Source organism: Agrilus planipennis, unplaced genomic scaffold, assembly GCF_000699045.2.
Source record: "Agrilus planipennis isolate EAB-ADULT unplaced genomic scaffold, Apla_2.0 scaffold12, whole genome shotgun sequence".
Lineage (NCBI taxonomy): Eukaryota > Metazoa > Arthropoda > Insecta > Coleoptera > Buprestidae > Agrilus > Agrilus planipennis.
Window position 1 is genome coordinate 1,687,194 of NW_020439003.1, and position 23,298 is coordinate 1,710,491.

The following is a 23,298-nucleotide window of genomic DNA, read 5'->3' on the forward strand; positions in this document are numbered from 1 at the left end:
CCAATGTAATGTTAAGTTAAGATCAGTGATCTGCCTTTGGTCATCTCAGCTGTCTCGATCTCGGTCAGGATTGACCAATCAAATGATATGCAAAGTGTAAACACGTATTGGTAATAACATTTAAATCGATCATTAACATTCACCCTCAGCTATCGCGCGATTTGTTTTGTTTAGCTCATTTAGGAATCCTGACTGAAGGAGCTTCCAGCAGAAGACATGGACATAAAGCACCCACCAATTCTTATAGGATCTATCCTTCCAGCAGGATAGAAGGGTTGTCCGTCGGTACAAGGTCTATCTGAGTTGCGTGCTCATGGTTTTTAGAACAGTGTTTCGTTTTAATAGGAAAACGGTTATATTATGACATACTAAACATGCATTTAAAAAAATTAAGTACACTTATGTTATACAACAAACTATTAAGTAGCCGAACATGACAAAAATAGTAATAAAAACTAAAATTAGTCTCCTAAAGTCGTTGTAATGTATGGTAAGAATAATAACATACAAAAAAGTCAGGACATTCTCATTGTTGTAGTAATAAAGATACAAATAAGAGGAAGCATGATAAAATAGTTTGTTAAAGATAAAGAATTTATTGCTTTTTCTTTGATGAAATTCCGTGGAGAATACAGTTGCATCTAACAATAAGACGAACGCGGATCCTTACAGTAACATGCTTCCTGTTAAAACTTCTCTGGTAGTATAAAGTTACAGAACTGAGATGCTATCGCTTCCGTTCTCTTATTAGGACCATATACCATATTTTTACACTTTTATGCATACACTCTGTCAGCAGACATTCCATTTTGTACTTCCGGAAGGAACCTTATTGGACGTTTTATCAACAATAATTGAAGAGGGTGTAATTGCTAATTTACTTTCACTAGAGTACACTCGCTATATCATTTACAATTCTGAAATAATATCTGTATATATTTTGATTTTAAAAGCGTTTCTTTTGTGCCGATTCCTCGTATTTTCAATTCTCGCTACAGAGTTGGTATTGTGTCTCATGATTGATTTCTGTCTTCTCTTCTCATTTCTGATAAAATAAAGGATTTATATTGTTTTAGTACCTACCTCTTTAATAAGATATATGTAAACAATAAAAGGAAGGGAAGACAGCATGATATCCACAGAATTAAGGATTCTTTATCATATTACGAAATGAAACGCATTCGAAGTTAATTTCTGAGATGGATTTGGAATGTCCTTGAGAAAGTCAACATAATGTTTTAAAAATAATAATTTGAAACAAGGTATCCCATCGGATTTAATTGAATGGGGGAGAACATTAACATTGGAATTTGTAACGTAATTCCAAAATACAGAATGCATTTCTTATAGGTAGTGATTGGAGTCATCACACTGACCAGTCAATATTTTGTGTGTGTATGGTATTCGTGAGACCGCCGGGTTGTAAGACGTCGGTTCGAGGGGCGATAGGGGGATGGGCGGTTCAAATTATTAAAGATGTGAAATCTGCGGGTGGTAAATAGCCGTGACAGCGGCGATTTCACTATGTATCCGGTGCGGCACCCGGCTATGTCATTACTCCAACTCGTTAAAAAGCTCGCCCTTCTCTCTAATTGGTCTAGTAAGGCCCCATACCTGACAGCATCGGATCAGCTTTCGTTTGTTTTAACCGCACTCGCCGACACACGGCATCGACAGGTCTCTCGGGAGCTGTCGAAAACTTCTAGGAGGTCGTGATTCATAACATCAAGAATCTCCAACTTATTGCGTTTCAATTTGCGAACGGACAACCACTAGGTGCCTTTGCCGTTGGCAACAAAGCATATTATCTACCTTTCCTTAAACCTCTAAAACAAATATTACCAACAAAGAACCATGGAAGATATATCATTCTGCAAGATGATACATCTAGTTAAAAGGAGATTATGTTAGACACCGAAGTGTAAAAAATAACTATTCCATCCATCACAGCAAACGGTTCACCACACAGGGGCTACGAGGTGGGAAAGGAATATGTCTTAAAATAAACCAGCGTGTTGTAAATAATTTAGTTGGTAGCAAAAGTATGATAGTTTCCCCTTTTTCAGGACAAAAGAGCAACATATTGCCTTCCGGGTAAAAAAATAGCAATTCACAGCCAGAAGCGAATGATCTACTTCTTTAGTCTTGGTTCTAATGTACAATTTCCGTAATATACCTGTAACTTATCTTTAAAATTATAACAAAAATTGGCGTCGTCGTTGGTCGATAATATTTAAATAATTGAAGTTGCAGAAATAATAGTTTTTATTGTTTATTAATAAGAAACGTTCGAATAAATTACATTCTTGTATACTCCCGAGATAAAAATGTTCAGTTTCTCAGAGTCTCTGAAAGCGAGACTCGAGTCTCTGTCTCTCATCGAGTCTCTCTGGTGTTGCTGAGAGAGACTGTCAAAAAAACTGTTTAGCGTCTCTGAACGAGAGACTCGAGTCGCTCATAGAGAGATCCTCATTTCGTATCCAGTCTCTTAACGAGAGACTCGAATCTTTGAACGAGAGACTCGAATCTCTGAACGAGAGACTCGAATCTTTGAACGAGAGATTCGAATCTCTGAATTAACAATTTTATCGTACAGAGAGTGTGAGAAATCCATAAAAACACCTAGGCAATAACTGAGAGACTGTGAGAGACGCTTTCAGAGACGCTGAAAAACTCTGAATGACTCTGAGAGACTGGAGAGAGACTGAAAATTTTTGTCTAGGGCTGCTAAAAGGTTTTTCATTACAAACATATAAACAGTTAAAGCTTCTATGCATATATAGTTGAAAGTATTCCTGGAATTATGCGTAAGTCTAATATGTACTTACGGAGTGCATACTCATAAAGTAAAATTTTCTTATACAATAATTCTAGAAGGTATTCAAAGAATTTTCGCTCGTTCTGCTGACTAAGGATTTTGTTTACCCTTTACGTAGATTCCTTTCGGGGCGTTCTCCAAAGGGTTCCCTGCAGGGTGCTAATGCATCGTCCAGTTGCCAACAACACTTATAAAATGTGAAACAATTTTTTATGCTTACCAGCCCATTAATTTCAATATTGTTGAAATATTTTGGTTTCCGAAAGAAGACAGTTCAACTTTACGAGACAAAGAAGAAAGTTACATGTTTGTCTTCATCTTTTTACGTACTTATATTAAATTGATTTATTCGCATTTAGTCCTAGCAGAACGTAAAATATGAACGTACTTCGCACACAGTCATTAACTTAAAGATTTCACACGTCATTTCTTGTTTCTATTTTAATTTGAACGGCTGTCAGTAGTTAATTACCGTATTTTATTTATAATAATCGAGATGACTATTGTTTGCCGACAACATAACACATTAATGTTGTCTTTAACCGAATTGCTTCAATTGAAACTGTCAGTTTATCTTATTTATTGAATGGCGCAAGATAAAATCACGCCTTCGTCATTGCGTGACTAAAGTAACGAATGTTTGAATAAACACTATTGAATTAGTACATTTACATCCCTCGGGCTTCTTGCATAATGTACGATGTAAGAATCCTAAATAACTGGCCATCTTTTCTGTTAAGAATTACTAAAGGTTTAACTTTCAGCTTCGATTCTTCTTGTGAGATAGATATGGTTAAAAACAAACTGAAATCGCTCATTTATCCTATCACCTTCTGTAATAATCATCAACTATTACAATTAGTTGGAATCTCGTACAACTTAAATTTTTGCATATAAGACCCTAGACAAAAATTTTCAGTCTCTCAGAGTCTTTCAGCGTCTTTGAGAGCGTCTCTCACAGTCTCTCGGTTATTGCCCAGGTGTTTTTAGGGATCTCTCACAGTCTCTGTATGAGAGACTCGAACGATAAAAGAGAGACTGAATTAATAAAACCGAAAAATTGGGAGACTCGAGTCTCTCGTTCAGAGAGTGGATACGATATGAGAATCTCTCTATGAGCGACTCGATTCTCTCGTTCAGAGACGCTAAACAGTTTTTTTGACAGTCTCTCAATCAGCGACATCAGAGAGACTCGATGAGAGACGGAGACTCGAGTCTCGCTTGCAGAGACTCTGAGAGACTGAACATTTTTATCTAGGGGAATATTGGAAAAAGAAATTATTTGACAAATGAAAAGTAAATGATACAGGGTAGAAAAAATACCACTTTGATGTTTGGTCTAACGTCATAAGCTAAGCTTATAGTAACTTACGATTAGTGGTAACAGTACTGTGTGTAAATCCAGGAGTCCGGGTTCAATTTCTTTCGAGGATGTGACAGCACCAACAAGTTTTTCCTTTTTAACATGAGGTAGTCTGTAGTGGGGAAAAATTAAGCTGATTTCAAATCAATGTTTAATAATTATTAATATATTAGCTGCTACTAAAAGTAGAAACTTTATTAATAATTGATGGCTGCAACATTTATTGGTATCTATTAGTTTTCAATGATTTCACTAATTTGACATTTATTAAGAACGTGGAACTATAATCTAACAATCTCCTTAAAATTGCCCATTTTTTATTCCTATCCCACAGAAACCCCCTAAGTGTGGTGTGTTTAACTTCTTAATCTGCTAATAAAGACGCCTTACAGGGAGTCTAAATTATGCAAAAACGTTTCAATTTTTTGTAGTTGTAGAAACACCACACACATAATTATATAAATAATTACGCTATTTCATTATACCAAGTAGGCAATTTTAGTGGCGTATAAAAGCAAAAAGTTCCCTTAATTTTGGTTGGAACGCCAAGGCTAGCGGTAATAATTATATTCCCGCATTCATTTAAGCTTTAATGCTAGAGCAAACAACATCGTACGTATGTAATTTCTCGTGATGTCTGACCAGTGCAGTACAACACGTAACCTCTAAACTTGTGCTTTTGACCATCTGGTCTGTCCAGAAAGCAATATACATAACTAATTAATTTTTTAATAACCGGCCGCTACAACTACTTAAAATGTCATACACCTCCTATGTCTCGCGCTACGTTCGAATTAATTTAACTGCTCTAAGTATTTAGAACTCTTTAACGACGTGTGAGGGGTCACAGAAATATATATATATACATGTGTGTATAAAAGGAAAAGACACAATATGATGGGAATAAAACTAACAGTCTTTTGTAATGCAGAACAATAAAATCACACCGTCAAAACTAATTTAATAAGGCATGAAGCTGATATAGATTTTTAGATTTATTATTGTAAGCATCTGTTGTAGATTATTAGTCGAGAACGATAGTGATTTTTGTCACTTTTTAACATAATGATACCGGATAATCGAGTACAAGGCATTAGCTGTATGGGGTATTCGGCAAAAATCACTAAGGGTAATGGTACATTTATTCGCTTTGAAAGGCTTTCCGTTAAATACCATTCTCTCAAGTCCCAAACCACTCTAAGTCCCGTTTAAAAAATCGTTTAAACACTAACCCAATGAAATTTTAATTAACAATTTTTAGATATGTGTATTATTTTGATTAATATCGATGCATCTTTGATTATGTGTGTATGTTAACGGAAATGTGTGTAATCCGTCATTGTATACAATTCCTAGGAAATGTATTTAATTCCTACAATCACCCGAAAATGTGTGAAATAAATTATATTAGACACATTTCCTTAAAAATCCATACATTTCTTAAAAAGCGATCGGAAATGTATTACATTCAAGATGTTAATGGGTACGCGGGGGTAGCCGAGTGAGGGGAGGGTATTGCGTCATCCGATCAGACGATATAAATAGTATGTTTCCCACGACATTGTCTGCGTAAAACTTTCTAATTTTTTATAATAAGAGCACATGTTATAGTCAATAAACAATTGAAAAAAAGTAGACCAGATCACTTGCGACAACATCCTGTTCATGTTTGTAAAATCTCATTGAAATCGGTACAAATTTTAGTCCGTACAGACATCCAAAGAAAAACTCTCTTTGATGTTCGGTTCGTTTCTTATCTTTTATTCGCATACAGATGACCTTACAACTGCGAATTTAAACTCTTCTTAAGATTTAAATCGCCCAATTAATTAATAAATCAGTAATGATCTCTATGAAGAAACGAAATTAAGCGGAAGAAAGTAGTTTCCAGTTTTAAAAACAGCTATTAAATCATAATAAGGCCTTGTGAAGAAGCAACTGTTCTAGTGGGAAGAATTTTGCGTGTACTGTTTACAAAAGGATAAAATTTGATACATTTATTACCAAAATACATCAATGTTAAATTAGTAGAAGCGTTTGGTATAATATACTGTAAAATACTGAAGGTTTCTCCAGTTTCCCTTACAATAAGCTAAGGTAGATAATAAATTGATGACCTTAGTTTTTCTGTGCCGGTTTTCTTATCTATAACTTAGATACCGTATAGCCAACAAAATTTCGGATTTTAATTTAGTTCTTGATTACATCCTTCCCTATGTATATCTTGTATAAATAAACTGCTTTTCATTGAAGTTAAGACTTAATCTCTAAGTAGTCCTTCAAGCCGAGTAAAAGCAACGAAATCAGATTTCGAATCATATTTGTTACATTTCTCGTTTTATCATAGCTTTTAGTAATTGTTCAGAATTGGAGCTCCAGATCAAAATCGCTCCAAAAATTTTTTCATAGATTTCCGGCCATTTTACATAATAGAATTAGATATTAGAAGGTGGAAGAGACAGTTTTTTATGACTTCATAAATAGAAAATGCTACTTATGATTTACTGTATGTACGGGAAGAGATGAGTGGGGAGATCAAGGGCGTAAAATTCATTTATTAATATTAAAAAAGAAATAACTATACATCACCATATACCCTATGATGGATGCTGTACTAAAAATAAAGGTGTCTCTCCCGCCTCAAATATAATCATTGAACCCTCAGAAATAACCAGAAATCGATGAAAAAAATTTTGGAGCGATTTTGGTCTGGAGCTCTCATTCATTTAAAAGTTTTGTATATAGGCCGTTTTCTTCAAGAGTTTCCAAAGTATTTAAAAAATATTCAGTATTAGAATACAATTGAATATTCATTCTTTAATGGCATAATTCTTCCTTTGTTTTGATTAGACGACGTCCAGTGAAAACTTGTTTTCCGTTGACGTTTTTAAGTCCATATTATGTCTGAATTGTATGTATACATACCACATACATACGTACTGCATATATATAGACATACAAAAAGTTCGTAGGGCAAGTAAATACCTTACCTGTGTGTATAGGTCCTGTGCTTAACAACTTGATATTCCTGAAGCAGCTTTTGTCTCTTTCTCTTGTTCCGCTGAATAGCATGGGGCGGGAATCAAAAGCCAATGGGCGTGCCTTGAACAAGCTTAAGTCAGTCGAAGAGCTTTCCTTTTATTTTTGTACCATTCTTTAAAAAGTTAAATTTGGTTCTGATTTATAGGGACCTCTCCTTATATCCACAAGTTAAAAAATGATAAATCATTATGGATTTTCCTGTACGTGATGAAACCCGCTTGTCGCATTTATTACTCTATTACTAATTCGTTAAATTAACAAACACAAATCGAACTTATAAAAACAATTGAAATAAGGGCGTAATAACGCATTTTCTAAACGATTTTAATTTAATTTCCTAATCATAGTTAATTTATCAAATAATCGTAATGTAATTTTCAATGTTCTGTTTAAGTTAAATACAACAAATATCATTCTGTTTTATAATAATGAAGTTATTAAATATTGCATACGTCGACTGAACTATAGAAGAAAATTTATTATTTTCTTGAATAATTATGAAATTTGCACTTTTCTCTAATGTTTATTTTCAATCCTTTGGGGTAAGAAACTATTATATTCCTTTTAGTATGCAGAAATCAGTGAAATTGATTTTTGATTAGGAAATTTTATTGCTATTCTGCTGGAGCACAAAACAGTAAATAAATTAATAGGTAAACAAAGAGAAATTTCTAGACATTTCTATTATTATTACTTTTAAGACTAAAGTTCGAATAATTAAGTATTTCGAGTCGCATATTGGATAAAAAACGAACAACTCTTTTTGATGCTTCTCTTGTTGATTTGGGTTTCTCGATTTTGATTTGATTAAAAAGTAACAGTAACGAACATTGACTAAATACACGCATATTGGGCATATCTGAATATCCGAACGATTTTCATCAGTACTCATTGATAAGCGTGTTGTTCGTCGTTCTCTCTATTGTATGAAATTTTAATTTGCAGTATCTGCACTTTTATAACCAAGGAAGTCAATTAAAATATAGTATTGGGTAGGATCCCCTCGGCCGATTTTGCTCAAGTTCATGAGCGTTGAATTTGGAGTTGAATTTATTATATTAAAAAATTTAGTAATTTTATGCAGCATACAGAAATATCTAATTGTTTTGGTACCCGGGCTAGTAATCTACTTTTACTAATATAAAATATAACTATTTGGATAGCCTTTTGGGGTTCTCCGCACGCATCAGTTTAAAGTTCATCTACTTTTGATGGAACACTATATACGTAGAAATTATTGTAAAAGGAAGAGCTTTTGCAATTTTAACACTATTTTAGTAGAAAAATCATTTTATCTGCAGGATGCACTGGTCTGCAAAAGCCTTTATTAATTTTTATTACCTTTTTCCAGGATGTTCATCGTCCATAGCAGAGATGAAGAATTCACCTAAAATTCATGCGGAACGAAGTAGGAAGCAGGCATCGGTAAGTTTGTTAGAAATTTTTCCTTTAATACACCACATACTAATAATAGAAAGAACAGTTAATGCTTGAATATAATATATATTTCTGTAATTATATATACAGCCTGTACAAAATTATCCTAGACTAAAGCATTATACACAGGTGGTCTCTGTACACTATGAACAATCTCACAAACTAGGTAATAAATATATCCTAACCAGGTACTAATATATTACAATGACTCATTTTGAATAATGACACTATTCAAGGTATTGCAATAATAAATACTTTTGTAAACACCTTCTGTTTCAAGTATGAATTATTTCGATTTTGTTTATTTCATACCGCAGGTGTCACTGTCTATTTACATATAAACGTCGTACGCCTTGAAACACGCCGCTCAAGTTTATTTACAACATAAATAAAATATATAAAATTATCCTTAACAATAATAAATCACAGCTCCAAACACGATGATTTCCAGCAATGCATCGCGATTTAAGAAATGTCACGAAACATTTTTCGTTTTTTGTCATTCTTTTTTTGTTTTTCATAATTCACTGGGGGAATGCCACACACAGATACTTAAGGTTTTGTCGTGAGCACAAGGCTTTCGCTTCTTTTCGAACAATTTACACTGTTATAAACAGTAACGCACAGTTTTGTCCGTGTGGTAGACTAAAAAAATAAGATCACAGTGAGAGTTGACAAGATACCGTTGGAATCTGTGCACTACCGGCACCCGCAACCTACCACAGTCATCTCTTTGTAATTCTTCAGTACAACTTTCTGATCTTCGTCTAAGTACAACATCGATATCGAATTAAGTTGCGTCGGTACGCAACAGGCTTTCGGCACTTTGCTAGGATTCGCGGAATTTACAAGACTTTGCACGATCGCGTGATTTGTCGTGTTCAAATGCTCTGCCATCGGGTAAGAACATTCGCCGTGGCAATAATAAGCGTCATAACCGGGTGGTGCCACGATCCAATCATTCCATCCGACTTCCGCGAAGTCCACGTACATGGGGTGCCTTTTACACTTTTCACTTTTCCTTCTGTGTTTCTTGTTCATCGCTCTTCTCGACCTTTTCTGCGCCAGTTCTTCGCCAAGGGCTTGTTTATTCTTACCATCGTCAGTATAAGTAAATAGCAATGGTTGCGTACGACTCCAGTTGATGTCGTTCTCGTTCAGATCCCTTCGTAACCGAAGGTGTCGAACGGGAAGGGTTTTCTTGTCTTTCGGGCCGAGGACTTGAATTAGGAGACCATAATTTTGCATAGGGAACTCTAACCACCTTGTTACAGCGGGAAGCACGTCAACACTGACGATGCTACTTTGCCTCGTGTCAATTACTTTGGAATCTATCAACCTCGTGATTGGTCCTTGTTTTTTTCCGTTGCCTGGCTTCAGGATGTCTTTTACCAGAATGCGTTGATAGTAAGTATGCGTTTTGCCCGTTTGAGGCAATGTCCAGTTAATAGGGTCACGGCTGAAGGTCAGTTCTGCTGCCTTCAACTTCTCTGTTTTTGGAATGGTGGAAATATCGAAGCTAACTCGAAATTTATGATGGCTGGGAAACTGATTGTCAATCGGACTTTCTGTAACAAAGAGAAACTTAACTTAGTGAAATACTTTTACATTATAAAGGTTATCTTTGTTTGATATCACAATTTGATGATGACCTTAATAGCAAGTGATTACGTTTTATGTAGATAGCGAGTTTTATCTTCTCTAAATTAGAAGGAAGTTAATTCTACACAGAATGAGGATCCCGTAAATTACTATTTTTCCTAATTTGTCAGGTAGTGTCGAAAATTATCTGCCTAATGTCGTAAACAAATAAAGAGAAAAGTAATTTCAATTACCAGGTTGTTATCTTAAAATTCTGCAATTTCAAATCCTTTTGTTGAGCTTAATAAACATCGATTATGATTTGATTGAGTAACGTTTTTGCCTTGCATCAGAATGTTGTATTGATGAAATAATTACCTCCAGGTAACAAAAATTACGTACCAACTTTCTAAAGGGTCTTACTCAAAATTAGAAAATCATTGGTTTTATTACTTTTCTACCTGTTTAAAATGATCGATTCTCTACCCGTTAATCTTAAAAATTAATAGTCCCAATGACATATTTAATGGATAATTACCACAACTTCAAAGAATTCTTACATCTACAACACTTATAGGTGTAATTAATTGTTGTTGCATTAGTCTAATTATTCCAAGAACAAATATCAGAACGACTTTGTGCATTAATTGTGCGGACCCAGAAATATACATAGTAGAAGTAACATGGTTAGAAAATTTATTTTAAAACCTAAAAAAAAGTCGTATGTCTTCAGAGTTTAAGTCATTTTGCAGAAGGGCATTCCAAAAATCAAATTTACCAAAAGATATTCTAGCAATAAATAATAAATTAGTACGGTAAATTATTTTCCTGATACTATTACCGCAAATGGATTGCAAATTTAATGAAAATTAAAAAATTTTCATTAAATTAAGCAGTCGCTATCAATATGCATTCTTATTAATATTATATAATGAAAAATTTTGATAAGATAACTGTTGTCGGAAAAACAATTCTTGAAATTGTGAGGATGTACTAAGATAAAGTATTATTTAAGGAATTAATAAATTTCCACCTAATTACTCGCTAAACTATCGTAATAAACTCGAGCTTTACGTATTCGATGAAGCAATTTTCTAATTTTTCACGTTGCATTTCCACAGAATCAAAGTATATGAGNTGAACGAGAGACTCGAATCTCTGAACGAGAGACTCGAATCTTTGAACGAGAGATTCGAATCTCTGAATTAACAATTTTATCGTACAGAGAGTGTGAGAAATCCATAAAAACACCTAGGCAATAACTGAGAGACTGTGAGAGACGCTTTCAGAGACGCTGAAAAACTCTGAATGACTCTGAGAGACTGGAGAGAGACTGAAAATTTTTGTCTAGGGCTGCTAAAAGGTTTTTCATTACAAACATATAAACAGTTAAAGCTTCTATGCATATATAGTTGAAAGTATTCCTGGAATTATGCGTAAGTCTAATATGTACTTACGGAGTGCATACTCATAAAGTAAAATTTTCTTATACAATAATTCTAGAAGGTATTCAAAGAATTTTCGCTCGTTCTGCTGACTAAGGATTTTGTTTACCCTTTACGTAGATTCCTTTCGGGGCGTTCTCCAAAGGGTTCCCTGCAGGGTGCTAATGCATCGTCCAGTTGCCAACAACACTTATAAAATGTGAAACAATTTTTTATGCTTACCAGCCCATTAATTTCAATATTGTTGAAATATTTTGGTTTCCGAAAGAAGACAGTTCAACTTTACGAGACAAAGAAGAAAGTTACATGTTTGTCTTCATCTTTTTACGTACTTATATTAAATTGATTTATTCGCATTTAGTCCTAGCAGAACGTAAAATATGAACGTACTTCGCACACAGTCATTAACTTAAAGATTTCACACGTCATTTCTTGTTTCTATTTTAATTTGAACGGCTGTCAGTAGTTAATTACCGTATTTTATTTATAATAATCGAGATGACTATTGTTTGCCGACAACATAACACATTAATGTTGTCTTTAACCGAATTGCTTCAATTGAAACTGTCAGTTTATCTTATTTATTGAATGGCGCAAGATAAAATCACGCCTTCGTCATTGCGTGACTAAAGTAACGAATGTTTGAATAAACACTATTGAATTAGTACATTTACATCCCTCGGGCTTCTTGCATAATGTACGATGTAAGAATCCTAAATAACTGGCCATCTTTTCTGTTAAGAATTACTAAAGGTTTAACTTTCAGCTTCGATTCTTCTTGTGAGATAGATATGGTTAAAAACAAACTGAAATCGCTCATTTATCCTATCACCTTCTGTAATAATCATCAACTATTACAATTAGTTGGAATCTCGTACAACTTAAATTTTTGCATATAAGACCCTAGACAAAAATTTTCAGTCTCTCAGAGTCTTTCAGCGTCTTTGAGAGCGTCTCTCACAGTCTCTCGGTTATTGCCCAGGTGTTTTTAGGGATCTCTCACAGTCTCTGTATGAGAGACTCGAACGATAAAAGAGAGACTGAATTAATAAAACCGAAAAATTGGGAGACTCGAGTCTCTCGTTCAGAGAGTGGATACGATATGAGAATCTCTCTATGAGCGACTCGATTCTCTCGTTCAGAGACGCTAAACAGTTTTTTTGACAGTCTCTCAATCAGCGACATCAGAGAGACTCGATGAGAGACGGAGACTCGAGTCTCGCTTGCAGAGACTCTGAGAGACTGAACATTTTTATCTAGGGGAATATTGGAAAAAGAAATTATTTGACAAATGAAAAGTAAATGATACAGGGTAGAAAAAATACCACTTTGATGTTTGGTCTAACGTCATAAGCTAAGCTTATGGTAACTTACGATTAGTGGTAACAGTACTGTGTGTAAATCCAGGAGTCCGGGTTCAATTTCTTTCGAGGATGTGACAGCACCAACAAGTTTTTCCTTTTTAACATGAGGTAGTCTGTAGTGGGGAAAAATTAAGCTGATTTCAAATCAATGTTTAATAATTATTAATATATTAGCTGCTACTAAAAGTAGAAACTTTATTAATAATTGATGGCTGCAACATTTATTGGTATCTATTAGTTTTCAATGATTTCACTAATTTGACATTTATTAAGAACGTGGAACTATAATCTAACAATCTCCTTAAAATTGCCCATTTTTTATTCCTATCCCACAGAAACCCCCTAAGTGTGGTGTGTTTAACTTCTTAATCTGCTAATAAAGACGCCTTACAGGGAGTCTAAATTATGCAAAAACGTTTCAATTTTTTGTAGTTGTAGAAACACCACACACATAATTATATAAATAATTACGCTATTTCATTATACCAAGTAGGCAATTTTAGTGGCGTATAAAAGCAAAAAGTTCCCTTAATTTTGGTTGGAACGCCAAGGCTAGCGGTAATAATTATATTCCCGCATTCATTTAAGCTTTAATGCTAGAGCAAACAACATCGTACGTATGTAATTTCTCGTGATGTCTGACCAGTGCAGTACAACACGTAACCTCTAAACTTGTGCTTTTGACCATCTGGTCTGTCCAGAAAGCAATATACATAACTAATTAATTTTTTAATAACCGGCCGCTACAACTACTTAAAATGTCATACACCTCCTATGTCTCGCGCTACGTTCGAATTAATTTAACTGCTCTAAGTATTTAGAACTCTTTAACGACGTGTGAGGGGTCACAGAAATATATATATATACATGTGTGTATAAAAGGAAAAGACACAATATGATGGGAATAAAACTAACAGTCTTTTGTAATGCAGAACAATAAAATCACACCGTCAAAACTAATTTAATAAGGCATGAAGCTGATATAGATTTTTAGATTTATTATTGTAAGCATCTGTTGTAGATTATTAGTCGAGAACGATAGTGATTTTTGTCACTTTTTATCATAATGATACCGGATAATCGAGTACAAGGCATTAGCTGTATGGGGTATTCGGCAAAAATCACTAAGGGTAATGGTACATTTATTCGCTTTGAAAGGCTTTCCGTTAAATACCATTCTCTCAAGTCCCAAACCACTCTAAGTCCCGTTTAAAAAATCGTTTAAACACTAACCCAATGAAATTTTAATTAACAATTTTTAGATATGTGTATTATTTTGATTAATATCGATGCATCTTTGATTATGTGTGTATGTTAACGGAAATGTGTGTAATCCGTCATTGTATACAATTCCTAGGAAATGTATTTAATTCCTACAATCACCCGAAAATGTGTGAAATAAATTATATTAGACACATTTCCTTAAAAATCCATACATTTCTTAAAAAGCGATCGGAAATGTATTACATTCAAGATGTTAATGGGTACGCGGGGGTAGCCGAGTGAGGGGAGGGTATTGCGTCATCCGATCAGACGATATAAATAGTATGTTTCCCACGACATTGTCTGCGTAAAACTTTCTAATTTTTTATAATAAGAGCACATGTTATAGTCAATAAACAATTGAAAAAAAGTAGACCAGATCACTTGCGACAACATCCTGTTCATGTTTGTAAAATCTCATTGAAATCGGTACAAATTTTAGTCCGTACAGACATCCAAAGAAAAACTCTCTTTGATGTTCGGTTCGTTTCTTATCTTTTATTCGCATACAGATGACCTTACAACTGCGAATTTAAACTCTTCTTAAGATTTAAATCGCCCAATTAATTAATAAATCAGTAATGATCTCTATGAAGAAACGAAATTAAGCGGAAGAAAGTAGTTTCCAGTTTTAAAAACAGCTATTAAATCATAATAAGGCCTTGTGAAGAAGCAACTGTTCTAGTGGGAAGAATTTTGCGTGTACTGTTTACAAAAGGATAAAATTTGATACATTTATTACCAAAATACATCAATGTTAAATTAGTAGAAGCGTTTGGTATAATATACTGTAAAATACTGAAGGTTTCTCCAGTTTCCCTTACAATAAGCTAAGGTAGATAATAAATTGATGACCTTAGTTTTTCTGTGCCGGTTTTCTTATCTATAACTTAGATACCGTATAGCCAACAAAATTTCGGATTTTAATTTAGTTCTTGATTACATCCTTCCCTATGTATATCTTGTATAAATAAACTGCTTTTCATTGAAGTTAAGACTTAATCTCTAAGTAGTCCTTCAAGCCGAGTAAAAGCAACGAAATCAGATTTCGAATCATATTTGTTACATTTCTCGTTTTATCATAGCTTTTAGTAATTGTTCAGAATTGGAGCTCCAGATCAAAATCGCTCCAAAAATTTTTTCATAGATTTCCGGCCATTTTACATAATAGAATTAGATATTAGAAGGTGGAAGAGACAGTTTTTTATGACTTCATAAATAGAAAATGCTACTTATGATTTACTGTATGTACGGGAAGAGATGAGTGGGGAGATCAAGGGCGTAAAATTCATTTATTAATATTAAAANTAGTAGGTTTCAAGTGTAAAACGACCTGTTCTTAATAACTGGTCACGTTTCCAAGTCGTGCTCTCTACAGGCATTAGGAGTTAGAAAAGTCTTTTCTAATCCATTATATAATATAACATGTACTATTCAACGGGGTGCAAATGCTAGTTTATATCCTCCTCTTTTCATAAAGACTATAACACTGTTAAGGATTCATCAAATCAACTAGCTAAATGTTTTTTGCAAATTATTTGATCTAATTTCAAAACTAAACTTTTCGAAAATCGACTAATTGACTAACTCGATTCTCCATCCCTGTTATTTGACTTGAAACCAAGTAATTTCAAACTATTTGATGTCAACCCCAAGCGCAATTTAAAAAGTTTCACAATGAAAATATTTGAGGCAGCACATAATACCATTAACCCCTTGAGGCTCAATGCTATTTCTGAAATCTAGTTTTATACAACTTTACCAGAAAAATAAAGTTCGCACACTTAATATTTTCAATTCAGTATAGCATGGACATCACTTTAGTAAAGAAAAAAAATATCATAGGCATAGTAAATGAAGCTATCACATTCTTATGATCTTCTGTCATCTATTCTATCTGTACTGATGAATTTCCAGGATAGTTTAATAAAGTCTATTATTATTATTTACACTAATTAAATGTAGTAGCCGACACTACCAAAACAAGCATTATCTTCTAAAATGTTATATATATCCACATAAGATATCATTGGCATACAGCAGCAAAATTTAGATATTGTCATGTGTGAATGGATGGGCACCAAGGGGTTAATCATTTTCTAAAGAAATCCAGCTCAAAAATTCATTTCACTGTAGATGATAGATCTTTCTTTAGTGTGATAGGGTACAATGAAATTTCTGCCCATTTTATTTGTAACAATTCACTTCTAATACGACTTAACAAAATTTTGTACAAGTAATTACGACAGACAACAGAAGTTAACGAACTGCAAAATGTTATTCATAACATTGATCCTAAAAATTGATATTTTGTGTAGTTTGCACACATTTACTTGATTTTCAGCTCGAAGAGACAGAGTATACTATATAACCATGTTCATCGTCCATAGCAGAGATGAAGAATTCACCTAAAATTCATGCGGAACGAAGTAGGAAGCAGGCATCGGTAAGTTTGTTAGAAATTTTTCCTTTAATACACCACATACTAATAATAGAAAGAACAGTTAATGCTTGAATATAATATATATTTCTGTAATTATATATACAGCCTGTACAAAATTATCCTAGACTAAAGCATTATACACAGGTGGTCTCTGTACACTATGAACAATCTCACAAACTAGGTAATAAATATATCCTAACCAGGTACTAATATATTACAATGACTCATTTTGAATAATGACACTATTCAAGGTATTGCAATAATAAATACTTTTGTAAACACCTTCTGTTTCAAGTATGAATTATTTCGATTTTGTTTATTTCATACCGCAGGTGTCACTGTCTATTTACATATAAACGTCGTACGCCTTGAAACACGCCGCTCAAGTTTATTTACAACATAAATAAAATATATAAAATTATCCTTAACAATAATAAATCACAGCTCCAAACACGATGATTTCCAGCAATGCATCGCGATTTAAGAAATGTCACGAAACATTTTTCGTTTTTTGTCATTCTTTTTTTGTTTTTCATAATTCACTGGGGGAATGCCACACACAGATACTTAAGGTTTTGTCGTGAGCACAAGGCTTTCGCTTCTTTTCGAACAATTTACACTGTTATAAACAGTAACGCACAGTTTTGTCCGTGTGGTAGACTAAAAAAATAAGATCACAGTGAGAGTTGACAAGATACCGTTGGAATCTGTGCACTACCGGCACCCGCAACCTACCACAGTCATCTCTTTGTAATTCTTCAGTACAACTTTCTGATCTTCGTCTAAGTACAACATCGATATCGAATTAAGTTGCGTCGGTACGCAACAGGCTTTCGGCACTTTGCTAGGATTCGCGGAATTTACAAGACTTTGCACGATCGCGTGATTTGTCGTGTTCAAATGCTCTGCCATCGGGTAAGAACATTCGCCGTGGCAATAATAAGCGTCATAACCGGGTGGTGCCACGATCCAATCATTCCATCCGACTTCCGCGAAGTCCACGTACATGGGGTGCCTTTTACACTTTTCACTTTTCCTTCTGTGTTTCTTGTTCATCGCTCTTCTCGACCTTTTCTGCGCCAGTTCTTCGCCAAGGGCTTGTTTATTCTTACCATCGTCAGTATAAGTAAATAGCAATGGTTGCGTACGACTCCAGTTGATGTCGTTCTCGTTCAGATCCCTTCGTAACCGAAGGTGTCGAACGGGAAGGGTTTTCTTGTCTTTCGGGCCGAGGACTTGAATTAGGAGACCATAATTTTGCATAGGGAACTCTAACCACCTTGTTACAGCGGGAAGCACGTCAACACTGACGATGCTACTTTGCCTCGTGTCAATTACTTTGGAATCTATCAACCTCGTGATTGGTCCTTGTTTTTTTCCGTTGCCTGGCTTCAGGATGTCTTTTACCAGAATGCGTTGATAGTAAGTATGCGTTTTGCCCGTTTGAGGCAATGTCCAGTTAATAGGGTCACGGCTGAAGGTCAGTTCTGCTGCCTTCAACTTCTCTGTTTTTGGAATGGTGGAAATATCGAAGCTAACTCGAAATTTATGATGGCTGGGAAACTGATTGTCAATCGGACTTTCTGTAACAAAGAGAAACTTAACTTAGTGAAATACTTTTACATTATAAAGGTTATCTTTGTTTGATATCACAATTTGATGATGACCTTAATAGCAAGTGATTACGTTTTATGTAGATAGCGAGTTTTATCTTCTCTAAATTAGAAGGAAGTTAATTCTACACAGAATGAGGATCCCGTAAATTACTATTTTTCCTAATTTGTCAGGTAGTGTCGAAAATTATCTGCCTAATGTCGTAAACAAATAAAGAGAAAAGTAATTTCAATTACCAGGTTGTTATCTTAAAATTCTGCAATTTCAAATCCTTTTGTTGAGCTTAATAAACATCGATTATGATTTGATTGAGTAACGTTTTTGCCTTGCATCAGAATGTTGTATTGATGAAATAATTACCTCCAGGTAACAAAAATTACGTACCAACTTTCTAAAGGGTCTTACTCAAAATTAGAAAATCATTGGTTTTATTACTTTTCTACCTGTTTAAAATGATCGATTCTCTACCCGTTAATCTTAAAAATTAATAGTCCCAATGACATATTTAATGGATAATTACCACAACTTCAAAGAATTCTTACATCTACAACACTTATAGGTGTAATTAATTGTTGTTGCATTAGTCTAATTATTCCAAGAACAAATATCAGAACGACTTTGTGCATTAATTGTGCGGACCCAGAAATATACATAGTAGAAGTAACATGGTTAGAAAATTTATTTTAAAACCTAAAAGAAAGTCGTATGTCTTCAGAGTTTAAGTCATTTTGCAGAAGGGCATTCCAAAAATCAAATTTACCAAAAGATATTCTAGCAATAAATAATAAATTAGTACGGTAAATTATTTTCCTGATACTATTACCGCAAATGGATTGCAAATTTAATGAAAATTAAAAAATTTTCATTAAATTAAGCAGTCGCTATCAATATGCATTCTTATTAATATTATATAATGAAAAATTTTGATAAGATAACTGTTGTCGGAAAAACAATTCTTGAAATTGTGAGGATGTACTAAGATAAAGTATTATTTAAGGAATTAATAAATTTCCACCTAATTACTCGCTAAACTATCGTAATAAACTCGAGCTTTACGTATTCGATGAAGCAATTTTCTAATTTTTCACGTTGCATTTCCACAGAATCAAAGTATATGAGACAGTTCTTGAAAATAGTGGGTTAGTTTTAATAGATCGAGTAACAACTAGTGCAGAGATTTCACAATGACCTTTTAAAATTATCTAATTATTTATTTGAGGTAATTGAATAAGCGTTTAGACAAAAAAAACCGATTTTGTATAAAATCACAAGGGGCAAAAGTACCGCACTGTAATATGGAAAAATAGAGACGCTTTTATTTTTGAGGGTACGCTGGTACTTGAGAATTCACGTTATTTATACGTTGTTTGATTGTAGATAGCAAATGAAAGACGTTCTGGTAGTAAAAATAAGCAAACCTGGTAATTTCAAATAATTTTGTGCAGAGTTTTTAACATTAAAAAATGAAAACAATAGTATAAAAAAGTTGAATGTTAAGAAGTCTCTCCGCTAACCTGTAGTATACTGCAAAGTGGAGGGTATAGCAGAAGATCTTCAGCTTCTTTTTCAGAATGGCAAGATTATTTGTGAAATATTATAATTCCCTAAATCATATGAATTTTATTAGATTATCATTTTAAACTTTAATAATAAACCAATGTTCTACATGAAGTCAAATTTTACTTAAATAAAAAGATATAATTCATAACGTATTGAGTACTTAATACTGGGTTCAGGTGCATGATTCCATCAAAGATTCTAAAACGTTGAGATGTTACTTTGACTTTTTGAAATTAGAAAAGCAATTATTTAGTATCGCTTTTTGCACTTGCACGTGTGCATATATACGTCAACTTTTATCATGAAAATAATTCACAGATTATGGTAAATCAGTGTTCGTGTGCAACTAGAGTGATATCTATAAATAGCCCATAATAATAAGTTTGCATGCATAAAGCATATGCATAGTAGGATGTGGTATGCACTTACGTATGTTTATATGTACGTAAATAAAGGCTAAAGAAAGATTAAAAGAGATATTTAATTACATTGCATTACATTCACTAGTAGTAGGTTTCAAGTGTAAAACGACCTGTTCTTAATAACTGGTCACGTTTCCAAGTCGTGCTCTCTACAGGCATTAGGAGTTAGAAAAGTCTTTTCTAATCCATTATATAATATAACATGTACTATTCAACGGGGTGCAAATGCTAGTTTATATCCTCCTCTTTTCATAAAGACTATAACACTGTTAAGGATTCATCAAATCAACTAGCTAAATGTTTTTTGCAAATTATTTGATCTAATTTCAAAACTAAACTTTTCGAAAATCGACTAATTGACTAACTCGATTCTCCATCCCTGTTATTTGACTTGAAACCAAGTAATTTCAAACTATTTGATGTCAACCCCAAGCGCAATTTAAAAAGTTTCACAATGAAAATATTTGAGGCAGCACATAATACCATTAACCCCTTGAGGCTCAATGCTATTTCTGAAATCTAGTTTTATACAACTTTACCAGAAAAATAAAGTTCGCACACTTAATATTTTCAATTCAGTATAGCATGGACATCACTTTAGTAAAGAAAAAAAATATCATAGGCATAGTAAATGAAGCTATCACATTCTTATGATCTTCTGTCATCTATTCTATCTGTACTGATGAATTTCCAGGATAGTTTAATAAAGTCTATTATTATTATTTACACTAATTAAATGTAGTAGCCGACACTACCAAAACAAGCATTATCTTCTAAAATGTTATATATATCCACATAAGATATCATTGGCATACAGCAGCAAAATTTAGATATTGTCATGTGTGAATGGATGGGCACCAAGGGGTTAATCATTTTCTAAAGAAATCCAGCTCAAAAATTCATTTCACTGTAGATGATAGATCTTTCTTTAGTGTGATAGGGTACAATGAAATTTCTGCCCATTTTATTTGTAACAATTCACTTCTAATACGACTTAACAAAATTTTGTACAAGTAATTACGACAGACAACAGAAGTTAACGAACTGCAAAATGTTATTCATAACATTGATCCTAAAAATTGATATTTTGTGTAGTTTGCACACATTTACTTGATTTTCAGCTCGAAGAGACAGAGTATACTATATAACCGCCTCAGAAATCGTCAGTAAAAACTGTTCATAATCTAAGAAAAACAAAAAATGGAAAACTGAGGATTATACGTTGAAAAATTTAGCTAAACTGTTAACTTGAAAATGGCTATGATACAACGTGTTGTCATGAAATGATTAAAGAAAAAGTCAAGTACGTAGTTTTGAGCCATCTAGAAGACCTATGCTTGAAATTCCAAATACTTGTAATGCAACTACTTGACCTAATTTCAAGTCAAGACATGTTAAGTAGTTTGGAAATTAATTTCAGCCGCGTGAACCCCTAAGAAATTGTGTTAGAAACCCATTCAGTTCATTGGTTCTACAATAATTGTTCCGGAATATAATAAGACATTTCTCATTGACTGGTTTTCAAAACCATTTTTCTGGTTTAGAAAAGGAATTACTTAATCTTGCGATTAGATTATAAGATTCAACTACACTTAATAAATTAATGTATGCGATCTTTACCTACCAACATGTGTGAAACTCCGTACGGTGTTGGCACTTTTGGTGTATAGACCAGGTTTTGGTATAGATGCGGTATCAAGTCGTTGTCTGGTCTGTTTTTCGTACAATTGAATCATGGCTTGAGGGATAAGGATTTTTGTCCTGTCTACTTTTGGTCGTTTCCTAAATCCAAACAGTGAAAGAAGGTTGGCTTCAACCTCAGCTTTGGCTTCTTCAGGAATCGATATAGACGCTAACGTACAGCAACAGTCCAATAGGATTATTAGCAGTAGCCAACACAGGTTTGCCAGTTGCATTGTCAAAACACAGCTGAAATGGAAAGAAAAGAGAATTCTGTATTAAATCGTATAAAAGAACCGCTAATGAAGATAATGATTAATCAAGGATTTGTGATAGGTCGTATTCATAAAAATAAAATATTTATTTTCAAGTAAAAGGTAGAAGTAAAAGTTTTTGCTACAATTCGTATTCATAATGTGTACCTATTCCTTGCAAAGAAATGCTTCAGATAAATAAAGTAAAAGGTACAGATTAGTCACTACCGATTTCGATAAAGTAGTTGAAGCTTTCATTGTGTAATTAATGTGTGTGTGTCTTCCATAACAGCTCTTTATTTTATTTGTTTAATACATTCCTGATTATTAACAAATCTAAAATGGTTCGCACAATAACGCAAAAGTATTTTCATTTTCTGTACAGGTGACACGGTGCTCCAAGTGTTTCAGGATACGCGCCAAGAAATCCTGCTCAAACCTAAATAACGTTTTAAGAACTGATTTTCATGGTATACGTCTTGGTTTGTAGTATTTTTTGTACGTAAATGCACCATATCAGTCATAACAAGCTCAACACTAGGACCACATAACTAAAGATTACTTGTACAAGTCCTTTTAGATTTATTTTAACACAAAAACAGTCCTACAAATACATAAATTTTTACGTTACAAGCTGTGTGATGCCGACAGAGGCATCACTGATTAGATATTTCACTTAAAGTGGTTTTGAAGACAACAAGAACCTAACGAATGGAAAATTGTATTCGGACTGAACTTTTACTTCAAGATAATTTTCTAATTAATCCTTAGATAGATCATTCGTTTGTAAGCGCAGTTTTCATATCAATTTTATATGGAAAAAAAGAAGCTAGTGTTAAATAGCGATATTTTTGTTTATTATTTTAAAAATCAGACTAAAACGTGATNTTTAATAATTATTAATATATTAGCTGCTACTAAAAGTAGAAACTTTATTAATAATTGATGGCTGCAACATTTATTGGTATCTATTAGTTTTCAATGATTTCACTAATTTGACATTTATTAAGAA

The 23,298-nt window shown here is 33.6% G+C and overlaps 1 protein-coding gene and 1 pseudogene across 2 annotated transcripts in view; both read right to left on the bottom strand.

The window, feature by feature from the left end:
* Positions 1-8,718: 8,718 nt before the first annotated feature.
* LOC112904878 lies at positions 8,719-12,415 on the bottom strand (annotated as a pseudogene).
* A 4,414-nt stretch (positions 12,416-16,829) lies between these two features.
* Positions 16,830-23,298, bottom strand: part of LOC108736677 (protein decapentaplegic) — a 46,021-nt gene continuing 39,552 nt past the window's right edge. For both annotated transcript variants that reach the window (XM_018469192.1, XM_018469193.1), the window contains exons 2-3: positions 21,977-22,281; positions 16,830-18,339 (exon numbers count right to left, since the gene is read on the bottom strand). In XM_018469192.1, the coding sequence (XP_018324694.1) occupies positions 17,471-18,339; positions 21,977-22,268 (1,161 nt within the window). In that variant the 5' untranslated portion in view covers positions 22,269-22,281 and the 3' untranslated portion in view covers positions 16,830-17,470. The remainder of the gene's footprint in view (positions 18,340-21,976; positions 22,282-23,298) is intronic.